General features: G+C 45.2%; 1 protein-coding gene across 3 annotated transcripts in view; it reads right to left on the bottom strand.

The window, feature by feature from the left end:
- The window catches only part of hsd17b12a (hydroxysteroid (17-beta) dehydrogenase 12a), a 60851-nt gene that overhangs the window by 13141 nt on the left and 34914 nt on the right, over nt 1–12796 (bottom strand). For 2 of the 3 annotated variants that reach the window (XM_035396133.1, XM_035396132.1), the window contains exon 8: nt 12278–12362. In XM_035396133.1, coding sequence (XP_035252024.1) covers nt 12278–12308 — 31 coding nt within the window. In that variant the 5' untranslated portion in view covers nt 12309–12362. Of the gene's footprint in view, nt 1–7760; nt 8085–12277; nt 12363–12796 lie in introns of those variants that run through there. The other variant, XM_035396131.1, reaches the window with a different exon arrangement.

Here is a 12796-nt window from a genome sequence, read left to right as displayed (position 1 = left end):
TGCTGCTGCTGCTGCTGCTGCTAAATATTGCCGAAGCTAAAAAAAGCAGCAGTGAGATTAAAAATAGCAGCCGGCCTCCGCAGCATCGTCTGGGACTGCCGCAGCGCTGGAATACCAACGAGATGCTGCGCTCCGCCCGCACCCCCCCCCTGCCGCCCCCCCAGCCTCGTCCACCCCCGCAGACAAACCCACGCATCCTCCGGTCCGTCCGTCCGTCCGTCTCTCCGTCCGTACGCCCGTCCGCAGGGCAGGACAGCAGTCAGCTCATCTGCCTAGCGACGGAGGGGGAGGGGGGAGGGGGGAGGGGGTAAAACTGGCAGGCACACACACTTTCCCCCACTCCGAACCGTCTCCCTTGGTTACGTGTGGAGGGAAAATCATTTCAGAGCACCGAGGTTTAATATTAAAGCAGGATGAACTATTCCTGTACAATTCTCAACCCTCCGACCCCCCCCCACCCCCCCCACCACCACCACCACTACTCAGACTAACTTCCCCAAGCAGGAGAAAAAGCACCCCGTCGCCCCCCCACCCACCCGCACGTCCCCCCCCCCTCCCTGTCCTTGAATGTTCCGCCGTTTGAGGTGTTATGTAAGGCAGTGCTACCCTGCCTGTGACCAGGCGCTCTCTTCCCATTGGCCGGCTGTCCGGGCCCGTCAGAAAAAGGTCTCGCTCTTCCCACTCAGAAACACGCTTCCTTAAATACTGTGGGACCCACTCCCGCTAAAAATAAAACCCTGGCTCCATATAGGACCTGTTCAGAAACGGAACGCTCATTTTTAGACGCAGCCAGATTGCAATGAATAAATAAAACTGTAAATAAACAGAATGAAAATTTAACATATCACCACCGCTCACTGCCATTTCGCTTCGCACGTTCGTAACGTTCAAAGAAATGAATGTTAAAATCGCGCCACACTTAAATTCAAGTCACCCGTTGCCAGTGCCCCACTCCACCAACACAGGGGCAGTGGAGCTTACAGAGGGCAGCAGCAGGGCAAAGCTTACGCTGGCCCCGCCCTCGCCACGCGAGGCCCCAACGCAGCCTCCATGTCAGCATCTCAACGCGCACACCAGCTCATGCGCTCAACACGGTCTGAACCCGTTTTGGTACCGCGTACAACTGTCCCCGTGTCAGGTGGACCCACAGGTAAATGACACCAGCGCGCATGAGAACTTCCTACCCATCATGCTTCAGTCCTGAGCTCCTCCCTTCCAGAGGCTGCAGGTGAGCCAAACACTCCCTCACACACAGGACCAGCACTCAACATACACACTTTACAGCCCAGGTTCCACAATGGGGAGGGGGGTCTGGGGACCCCTGGGGGTCCTTGAAGGTACTGCAGGAGATCCCTGGCCAGACCAGAAATGCAATGACTATATGCAGATTTGGAAAAATATTTCAAATGTAAGTTCTTTTTTTTTTTTTCTTCTTCTTCTTTAAAATAAATTAAAACACGGTTCAACTTATGATGGGGGCCCCTGGATGCCTTGGGGGGGGGGGGGGGACCCCAGGATCAGAACGGGATGGAAACCCCCGCTTCAGAGCCTGAAACAGGTGTGACGTGTCAGCAAGACCAGCGTGACGTTTGCACCGTTAAACACGCGTTCCATCTATGGTAGGAACAGGACTGTATTTTTATTTTATTTTTGGCTGGACCGCAACAGCGGGGCCAGCCCTACGAACGTGAATGTCTGTGACTGAGTGAGTGAGTGAGTGATGAGTTACACCATTGGTCGGCCGGTCCAGCCATATACTAGGTTTTGACCTGCTCGTTTTTTTTTTTTTTTTTAAATACACAAATTAAATTAAAGCTTTGGCACCCTCAAAAATAAATAAATAAGAAACGCTCAGTAAATACCGGCTGTTTAAGGAGGACTAAAATCAGAACCCGGGGCCATATCAGCGCCAAGCGTACCGTCACGCCCGGGGCGGCTCGTGGAGTTTGACCGTAAACCACACGACACGCGAAAGTCTAAAAGGCACTCCGTGCTCACCCTCCCCCAGGAGATTACAGAACGAGGACGTCAGACCATCGGGCGCGGGGGGAAAGGGCCAACACAGGCCTCCTGAACGCACGTGGGCCTCGTTACATTACACCCATTTAGCAGACTCTTATCCAAGATAAGATACTTTACTTTATTGAACCCCGTGGGGTAATTTGTCCTGCATTTGGACCCATCCTTAGTAACTTAGGAGCAGTGGGCAGCCACAGTGCAGCGCCCAGGGACCAACTCCAGTTGAGGCAAGTGCCTTAGTCAAGTGCACCTGCAGGAGCGCACCTAACATGCATGACTTTGCGTACAAAAGTGCATTTCATGGTCACTGGACAACTACAAAACGCAGGTTCAACAAGGTACGATACTCATTTCGTACAGCTATTTATAGCCAAGAACACAGTGCAGTTCACACAGTGAACATTATTCTGACCTAACTTATGCCAAGCCAGACTAGGGAGGAGAAAAAAAAAGCTACAATATTAGGACAAAGGCCTTTGTGACCGAGGGAGGATGGCTGAACCGGTAGTGCATGTTGGTGATCTGATCCATGGAGCGGTTACAGCACGCATGATTGGACGGGGGGGGGGGGGGGGGGGGGGGGGGTAAAAATGCACGTTGCAACATCGCATGAATGCAGAGCGACAGCACGCAGGGAGGGCAGCTCAGACACGTTGCACAACGGCCGGCGTCCGGAAGGGTTGCGACACACGCCGGCTCGCCGAGCGGGATGGCAGACATGCTTCGGATAGCGACCGGGAGAGCGAGGCCCTGGGAAGGGCGTGCGAGGAGCGGCGTTCCCCCACTCAAACAAGCCATCCATTCATTCGGACGCCATTTTTACCTCAGATACCGCGTCCCGGCCAGCGTGCCGAGCAGGAGCACTCAAACCTGACTGGTAGGTTTGGGTTCATGACACCAGGAGCTATGCAGCTGTGTGTGTGTGCGTGCGAGCGAGAGTACATGTGTGCGTGTGCATATGTGCCCAGGACACGCACACACACACACACACACACACACTCTCTCTAACGTGCCCAGCTTACCGGCGACAGACTGGACTTTGCGAACCCTGGCGCTAACTCTAGCGGTAACCCTGGCGATAAGGCCTGCGTTGGCGTGGCGATGGTCTGTCCACACGAGTCAGACAGACAGACTGCCTCTGCGCAGTCATTGGCTGCCACCGGCCTGGGCTGACCGACCAAAGCCCGCCCCCCCTCAGGGGTGCCAGCAACACTCACATACCCAGCCGCAAAACCGAACCACCAGAACCGCGAGCCCAGACCAACAGCTCCGCAAAGGACATTTTCAAAAAAGAATAAAAATTAACAGGAAAAACAAACAAGGAGATAAGTGTAATATGTATGAAGGAGTCTGTTACAACAGGGTGTAAATGAGACTTCACAGGGGGGTGGGGGGGCCCAGATAGAAAATTTCCTTTTTTTCCTATATAAATAAATAAAGGGGAAGAATCGTGACAGAGGAGAGAGAAGGGGGGGGGGGGGGCAGAGACGGGCGAGCGAGCAAGCGAACGAGCAAGCGAACGAGCACAGCGAGAGGGAGGGGGAGGAGGAGGAGGAGACTGTGCGAAGGGAGCAACAGCGATGGAGAGCGAGAGATTGAGGACGCAGATAGGCTCATCCAATGGGGAGGAGGACGGAGATAGGCTCATCCAATAAGGAGGAGGACGGAGATAGGCTCATCCAATGAGGACAACAGGGGGAGTGGGCCCGGGAAATGAAAAGCTGCAAATTACCCAGCAGCCCCTGCTGCAGCACATGTCACACAAGGTGTCCATCACGTGAAAGCCAGCATTTCCCCCCCCCCATCCATCCAGCTACACAAATACCCACCCCCACTGTGAAGCCACCATTCACAACTGACTGGAAAACACATTCACAAACACACGGTAAAACAGACTTTCACAATCGGACAACAGACAGACACATCTCTGATTTTCTCAAACTCAGAAGTGATCCCTTGGGCAGCGTTTTGTCTGTTGATCCACAGAAGGGTCTCTGCAGCCAGATTTGACCATTTAAAAAAAAAAAAAAATCAATTTCATTTTCAGCCAAAACAGTAGCAGAAACTTTTCAAAAATTTGCATTGACAGAAATGCGGGCCGCCTGAAAATTCTCGCCCATTTCACAACGTTTTAGTTTTTCCTTTTCGTTCTTTTTTTGTGTAAATAAATAAGTACGCAGTATGTGCCTGCAGCCAGCTCACCCCAGGCCTGCCATCTTTCAGCCCCATTCACCAACACCCTCCATCCCCAGAGTTAGAGCTTCAGCCACCAAACGGGACCGTTAGGGCGATGTCAACCCCGCCCCCCATCTTCCTCCCCCAATGAAAATGTCTCCAGGTTTGCATTAATAACCTCCCCCACCCCAACTACATCCACTCCCAGCCGGAATAAATATCTACAGAAAAAGACACTGACATTCTTACATAACACCCCCCCCCCCCCGGCCCCCCACCCCCAGCCCCAGCCCCCGCCTCTACATGTGCCATGGGCATGAGCAGCGTTCTCCAAGCTCCGCACAAGACTCCACCTCTCCAGCACATGCATTCATTTCACCTGACACGTTATAAATCGGTTTGCTAAAATACCCCCGTCACCTACTCTCTCTAACTCTCTCCAAGTCCAGAAGTCTGCATGCACGTGCTCAAACACAGCACAGTAATGTGCAAGTGTTCAGATATGGATAAATAATGTTCACTGCAGCAATGAGGAGCCCCACGCCTAGAATGTTAGTGCTTACGAAAGCTACCGTTTCATTCACAACTTCCGGCGTCATTACAGCCGCGAGATGCACGTGATGCCGGTGCTACTGTGATTTCAGCGCTTGCGTAGCGGCAATATTTAACCAAATACCATAGCCGTGAGTCAAAGCCGTTTCACCGGTTAAAAATGTCACACTATCGATCACAGTTCAAGACGAGTTATTTATGAGTAGCGCAGAAGCAGAGGAGTCATTCTGCATATGAACGGCCACGTGGTTTTCCCATATCTGAACACTCGTTATCAGGAAATTCAATGCGTTTTACACAATTGTACCTCAGTTTCTTTTCTTAGTAGAAATTAGTACGGTTTTATGGGTCTTCATGTTACATGTACCCCCATTCCAGCACTTTTTTGTAATTTGTATTTGTCCTAATATTGTAGTTTGTTCTCCCTAGTTTGGCTTGGCATAAATTAGGTCAGAATAGTGTTCACTGTGTGAACTGAACTGTGTTCTTGGCTAAAAATAGCTATACGAAATGAGTATCGTACCTTATTGAACCTGCGTTTTGTAGTTGTCCAATGGCCATGATATCCACTTTTGTACGTCGCTTTGCATAAAAGCGTCTGCTAAATATATGTAATGGGTTTTCAATAGCACAGGCAGACTAGGGAACACAAATCCGCTCTTGTTTTTATCAGTGTAGTAATCAAGTTTACCAGCAGGGGTCTCCGATATGCAATGAGCGCGACATTACAGACTCGGGACTAGAACACAATTACGAGCTCGCACAATGAATAAAGCCGCCCATTCAACGACGGGGGAAGAGTCCAGGCAGGAGCTCTAGAAAACTGGAAAGGCGGGGAAAAGGGGGAAACGGAATCCCGTCATCTTCAGTCAGCCAAAGAAAAACCTCTGCAGTTTTTATTTTATTTTTAAAAACACTAATTTACCTGTACGTGCCACTGCTACCACCCAGTCACTACATAAGGGTAAACCAAAAACGTGATTTACGGCCACTCTCGATTCAGCTGGATCAACTGAAATGATAGTTGTGAAGGTGTTCTCTTATTAATGGTGTTGTCTTCCTGACACAACGTGGCCTTGACCGCTGCAATTACATACACAGGGTATGGTCGTATCCGTAAAGTTTACGCCATTATAAGACCACTATTATCCGTAATCCCAGGCAAAACGATCACCGCCCTTGAAGCTAGGCTAAACGACCTGTGCCATTTTGGATAACGAAAGTGATCTACTTTTTTAATAAAATGTGCGACTGGGGAATATGTGGGTGTTGTGTCATGACCTCGGCAGGTCGAACCTGTGAGGCAAGAAAGTTCAGCGAAGAAACGAGTTTCTTCGACTCCCCCCACCACACCCGTTCCTTCAGGATGACACAATGGGACACTCACTGGAAACGTACTTCAGACAAGTTAAACATGATTGCTGGTTTCTGGGCGTGACTTAATGAAAAACGTAATTGCAGCAATGGAACTACAAAAAAAAATTACGCAATTTTGGCTCTGGGCTCGTTTCGAAATTCTGACACGTCGGTCACTGGTTTCGAACCCCGCACCAAAAACACGTGGTCCACTTGAGATAAAAATCGATATTCATGAGTAGCCTGGTTTGTACTGGGCTGTGGGCCGATTAGTATCTTGCGTGTAACGTACACCTCGTAATAAGAAATCAGATTACGCCATAACTGAACGACTGCAAGCAAGTGCATTTCTGCCTTCGGCACAGAAACCAACATAACCGGATTTTTCTTTAAGACACCTTACAAGAGGCATGCGTTTCGCGCAAGAAAATCAGAGGTCTCCCACACACGTGCTATTTGCAGATTTTAATTTAAATGGTAAAAATCTAAAACAGACGAACGAGGCATTAACCTACCAACGTAATGTTATCTTAAATTCGCTCATTTTGGAGACAATATGACGCATGTCCAAACCCGCGTCCAAACCAGAAAAACGCACGTTTCTCGTTTTAGTAAACACTAAATCCAGGATATGATTAGCCAATATACATCGGCATAATATGTATTGTGAAGACATCAGAGACACAAATCAAATGGCCAGCACACCAAATAGACGTATTTACAATTGCACGTATAGCCAAAATTACAGCGTATACTAGCGTGGGTATCGTAGCGGAGTTTGGCGGTCACAATCCAGGGTCAAGGCTGCTGCAAATTAACAGATTAACGGGCTGGTAACTAGCCTCTACGGGATTATGATCGCCCCTCATTGATAGATGAGGGGGGCTGTATAACTGGGTCAAAGTAGGCCAAGTAAATCCCTACAGGACGTGGGATACCGCCGCCTGTGCTTCCAGCCTGGAACATGACGACGTTCAGATAGCCCAAATTTTGAATACGAATATTCCCCGCACTTGAATCCGTTTCTGTGCAATCGAAAGCCCTACCTACATGATCGGTCACGTCGTAGCCTGCATCATGCATTTCATTGAACATACGCGTGTCACAAGTGGCTCGACCGACAGCTGTAGTAGTAGCTACCTGGCCTCATGGACAGTGCAGAAAACTAGGATTACCGTTGGGTGATGACGGTCTGCTTGAATTATGCCAAACTGGGTCAGTAGCGCTCACAAATTGTCCGCGTTACTTAGAGCCAGTTTGCTCTCAAAATCGCTTATTGTCGTTATTAGCGCGCTAGCGATACAACACGTTTACTCCCAATTGCGCCGGCTAGTCAGATAGTTAAGATTAGCCAATTTAGCAGCGCGTTTCCGCGTTTTAGCAAGCCGGCTAAACACGACCACCATTACTGCTATATCCCAAACATTACATAAGATTATTGACTAACTGGTAACAAACAGTGTCGGCTATCTTATTCTGTGTGAATTGATTTAAATTGAATAACCCATGTAGAGATGACTTAAAGAGCCGACTGGTTAACGATAGCTAGCTCAGTCGTCTCCGTCTCACCAGCGAATTAAGTTAGAAAGCTAGCGAGCCTGCTTTTGATTCTTTATGTATTCGATAAACATTCAATAGCATCAGACACATTGACTCACCTGCCCATTTTCCAAGCTTCGTTGAAATCAGCTGCCCGTTGCCCAGAACCCATATCCGAAGCCCGAAGAGCAATTTGTACACTAGCCACAACGACACCCAGGCCGCGGTGAAAGCACCGACCCAATACAGTGGCACTTCGACAAGACTAAGCAAGGCCTCCATATCGAAAGACTGCACGGCAATGGCTTTTCGCGAGTAATGTGAGTTTGCAAAATTAAATTAAGTAAAATAATTTACAGAATGCAACGTGAGGACCCCTACAGAAACCGAGGTTGTAACATCACACTCTCACAACTCAACAGTCTTTCCAGGTTTGAGATCACGCCCCCACCTACTCTTTAGGTTACCGTTTAGCCCACCTCCAACAATGATTGGACAAACCTTCTGACTATCAATGCATACTCTCTTTTCTTTGGCCAATTTGTTTGTCAATTGTACATGCTGCTTCTCATTCATTCAATTTTCTATACGAACGAAGGGTGCTAGTTGCGCCCTTTGGCGCGACGTGATTGGTCAGACAGTACAGAAATCTAAATTCTGAGCCTGTGATTGGCTCTTCTGTGGATGGGTTCCACTGTCAAAGCGAGGGTTATAAAACGCTCCAAACCCACGCGGTTGCAAAACTGCCCACACCACTTTATGAATGGATAGCAATATTAAATCAGGAGCCTGCGATTCCGATTGGCCCAAAAAATGTTAAATTGAACCCGCCCCCTTGCGCGCTTTTTCAGAGACACTATATGCTTTAAAAAGTGTCAATCATTAACAACTGATGTGATGTTGCCCAATTGGCTCTTGGCTCATTATTATCACGTATGAGTCACCATGGGAGAATAAAAATAAACAACAAGAACCGTTAAAAATATATAATATCACTTTTACAATTTATAGCTTATAGTCGTTGTTCCCGTGGCTGCGAATAACCTCTCTTTTTCAGAGAAACCCCAGGTGAATCGTTGCAAAATATACATGTGATACAAAAGACTACAAATCCTACACTCCTGCACGTTTCACCAAACTACAAAATTCTCGCGAGAAAGAGTTTCACAAGAATTTTCAAACACGGAAGACAGCTGTGATTATATAATGGTCAGGCTAACAATCTATGGGGAAATAGTAAAATGTAGTTTAATGCCGTTCCATTCCTCGTAACACACGCGCTACATTATAAATACACTGAGAAAGTAAACGTCGCGAGTAAGAGTGAGGTCGTGTTTGAACACTGCTATAAATAGCAATTCGGCTAGAAAGCTAGCCAGCCAGCTTTGAATGTGACTTGGCCTCTGTATACACTTAACCCGTTATCGCCATGCCAACACGATTTTCAGACAAGACCTGAAACTAAACAAACATTTTAAGCAAACCAGGACTGACTGTGAACAACAAACAAATGTATAGCATGCACTGACGAAGGAAGAGTAGAAAACTTCGATGTCCACGACAGATCACATGCGCAAAGGTTTATTTTGTAAGGTAGATGACAGCACGTCCTGACAGCCGCAGCACAGTGTTAGATTGCCTTTGGATCTGTGATAACACCAAACCTGTAACATTATGTTTGCGAGTATACTCTGTTACACGGTTATCCAGTAATGTCGAGATTCCATGTGTGCTGAAAAAAAAACGTGTGAAGATTAATCCCAATTATTTATTTACGTTTTGTTCTGCTGAAGTAATACACGTGTAAAACACAGAGACAGTATTATTGTTTGCACGATGTATACAGTTCACCTATGCTCACATATCATCCTACATCAAAACAGCACTTTTAATATAAATACAAAAAGTACAAGCTTTAAAAGTATAATACATATATGCAATGATTTGCAGGCTTAATGTTGCAGTCCAAAGAAATCCCAACATTTAACGTAACACACTGCATACAAAAATCCCCCCCCCCCCCCCATCCCTCACGCGCGCTCACACACACACACACACACACACTCAATAATCCCAATTATTTATTTACGTTTTTTTCTGCCGAAGCAATACACGTGTAAAACGACAGAGACAGTATTATTGCTTGCACGATGTATACAGTTCACCTATGCTCACATATCATCCTACATCAAAACAGCACTTTTAATATAAATACAAAAAGTACAAGCTTTAAAAGTATAATACATATATGCAATGATTTGCAGGCTTAATGTTGCAGTCCAAAGAAATCCCAACATTTAACGTAACACACTGCATACAAAAATCCCACCCCGTTCCCCCCCCCTCCATCCCTCACGCGCGCTCACTCACACACACACACATACACACATCCCCGACACACACACGTGAATACGAGCACCGACAGCACTGTACATTTTAGATTTTATGTTCTCTTACAAGACGTGAACACACTATACATTTAGCACTTCGAAAGTCCAGTTAGGATAAAAGTTTCTTTATTACTGCTCTGTTATTAGCTCACATTACATAATGTCTGTGATTAAAATTGAAATCTCAATAAACAGCACATTGTTGTACTTTTTTTTTTGTTGGGTGGGACTGAATTATAATTCAGAACATCTACTGATATAACATATCTGCGTACAACTATCACCAAAACATATAGTGATTATATAAATGTATAGAAAACATTTTCTGCTATGTCTGCTTTTTTCTGATGAATCCTAATTTAAAAAACAGCAACACTATATTATTAAATTTCACCTAAATATTATTACAAATAACAATTCTTTACAAAGTGCCTCTGCGCGTCCTGTCCCGTGACCCTCGCACAAAACTTCCCTGCAGTTAAGCATTGTCACAAATATATTGTGTATAAACCAACTGTTATACATATAATTATGTTAAGTAAATTGGTTGCTTACATTTTGTTTTGATCATTTATAATTTTATTTTCTTCAGGAATGCATTTCTTTAACCATTGACAGAGTAAAATAAACACACACTAGCATACATCAAAATCTTTACACAGCAGTTACGTATTTATTGTGGGCTCCATAAAAAAGAATTGCAACGACGCACACATTACAGTCGGATGAGCACAAAAAAACACATTTTGCAGGATCATTTTAGAAATTTCTCTGAGACAGGTAAAGTGTTCTTAGTAGTATAACAAGTGATTGATCGACCTGACAATCCTCAGCAGCTTAAAACTGAACCAGCTCCTTTACTGTAACTTGCAAAACGTTTTTAAAAAGCAGCCCGTGACATAGGACAATTTTAAACACACTTTAGCGCAGACCACTTGATAAAGTAACTTAATTGGAAAGGCAACAATATCGTCTCATAGTTATTCAACTCTTTTGCCTGTCGTACTCTTATTAGTTTGTTCTACTGAAGTTACACCTGCATGCACTGGTCAGCGAATTTCCTAAGCAATTATTTTTGCAAAAGAATGGATTATGCGACAACGAATAACATTTTACACGACGTTAATAGAGTACTTTTGGGTCTGACAGACCGGCTCTCCAAACTTTCACCAAATCAGCACCCGTGATCACGGGACAGCGACCGTTCATATTACCCCTCGTCACAGGCGCAGAATCGCTCAGCAGTATCACGCATCTATCAGGTAAACATTCTCACTGATTTATCTACATGGTCGTATAATTAAATGTATCATTGCTTTTTGCTTACACACGGATACACATGGTTTACGCGTGCGTCTGGCCGTGGTGATCTGTACGTTGTGCCATATTGTCCAACGGCAGCGTGCATACCTTCAGGTGTCTGAATTTAGTTCATAACCTGCCCTCAATGTAGCTTCAAATATCTTTAACCCAGCCGAAATCACATATTCACAAATCAATGTCCTTGACACATTCTTTTTAGGAAGGCTGATCTTATTATAAGTTATAAACTGCACGTCACTCGCTGCAGTTTGCAACTAATCTCTTGTGTTGTGTTATCCCTAAGAAGGTGACATACATTGCATTACATGAATATTTTCCTTTGCCTATGTTTCATACGTTTCTTACGTTTCAAACGGTAGCTTACATTTTACATTTAGCCCACTTAATTACTGAAGTGCGAAGAACAGTTTCATATTTGTATCGAGACAGAAGTACTTTCCAACGTTTAAACAATCTTTCTGAGCATTGCAGAGAAAACAAACTTCAAAAATTTGTATAAATACTTCATAATAAACTGCCTTTTAAGACGTTTAATTCCACACCTGACCTTTACAAACACGTTGATTAAAACGTCAAGCACACGTACAACAGATTTTCAATAATCAAGACACGGAGGTCCTACGATTAAAGGTTTATCTACACCTTCTAATTTATAGTTTCAGATTTGCGATTGAATGCTCCTCCTTTTAGAGGAGTTGTTCGAACAGTTGTGGCACTCAAATAAGATCTGCATATATTCAGACATGCTCTTTTTGCAAATCTTTCCCAAAATAGCATAGAGGAAAATAACAACAAGAACAACAACAAAAAAAAAACTACTACAGCACTGCTAAATAAGAATAGTTTCTACACTGTCCCCCACAAAAGCACAGACCTGACAGTCGAAACCTTGGAAAGAAGACACACGTATAAACGCAGTTTACCTTTTTGGAAACTTTTCACAAGAAGAATCATCTCCGAGGAGAGGGGTCGGCATTTAGACTAGCACACACCATCTTTCTGTCCACTCTGAGGAAACACAGAAACAAAACATAAAAATGTACAGAAATCATACCTGTCTTTACAATATTCTACACATAATAATATACATACTACACACAAAGGCACATAGTTTCACATTCTAGCACTCCCTCCACATTTATCCAATTATCTTTTTTTTCATTGCTATTCATGGCATCCTGCAAAGCATCATCATTAATATTTCTGATCATTTAAAAATAAAGACCCTGTTCCCACACCCCACAGTGCCTGAAGGGTTCCTGGTTTTATATTAGGGTGTGTGCTGGTCTCACTGCGTAGATCATGCAGCAGAAGCTGTGTGTTCTCTTTCACTGCATCTTTCTGCACGTTACGGTACTTCTCCATAGGGTTTTTCAATTTGTCCAGATGCACGAACAATCACCTATTTAGCAACAGCTCTTTTTTTTCTCAGTTCCACTTCT

Source organism: Anguilla anguilla, chromosome 16 (assembly GCF_013347855.1).
Source record: "Anguilla anguilla isolate fAngAng1 chromosome 16, fAngAng1.pri, whole genome shotgun sequence".
NCBI lineage: Eukaryota > Metazoa > Chordata > Actinopteri > Anguilliformes > Anguillidae > Anguilla > Anguilla anguilla.
Note: the sequence above shows the minus strand (reverse complement) of the source record. Positions and strands in the feature narration are given on the sequence as shown.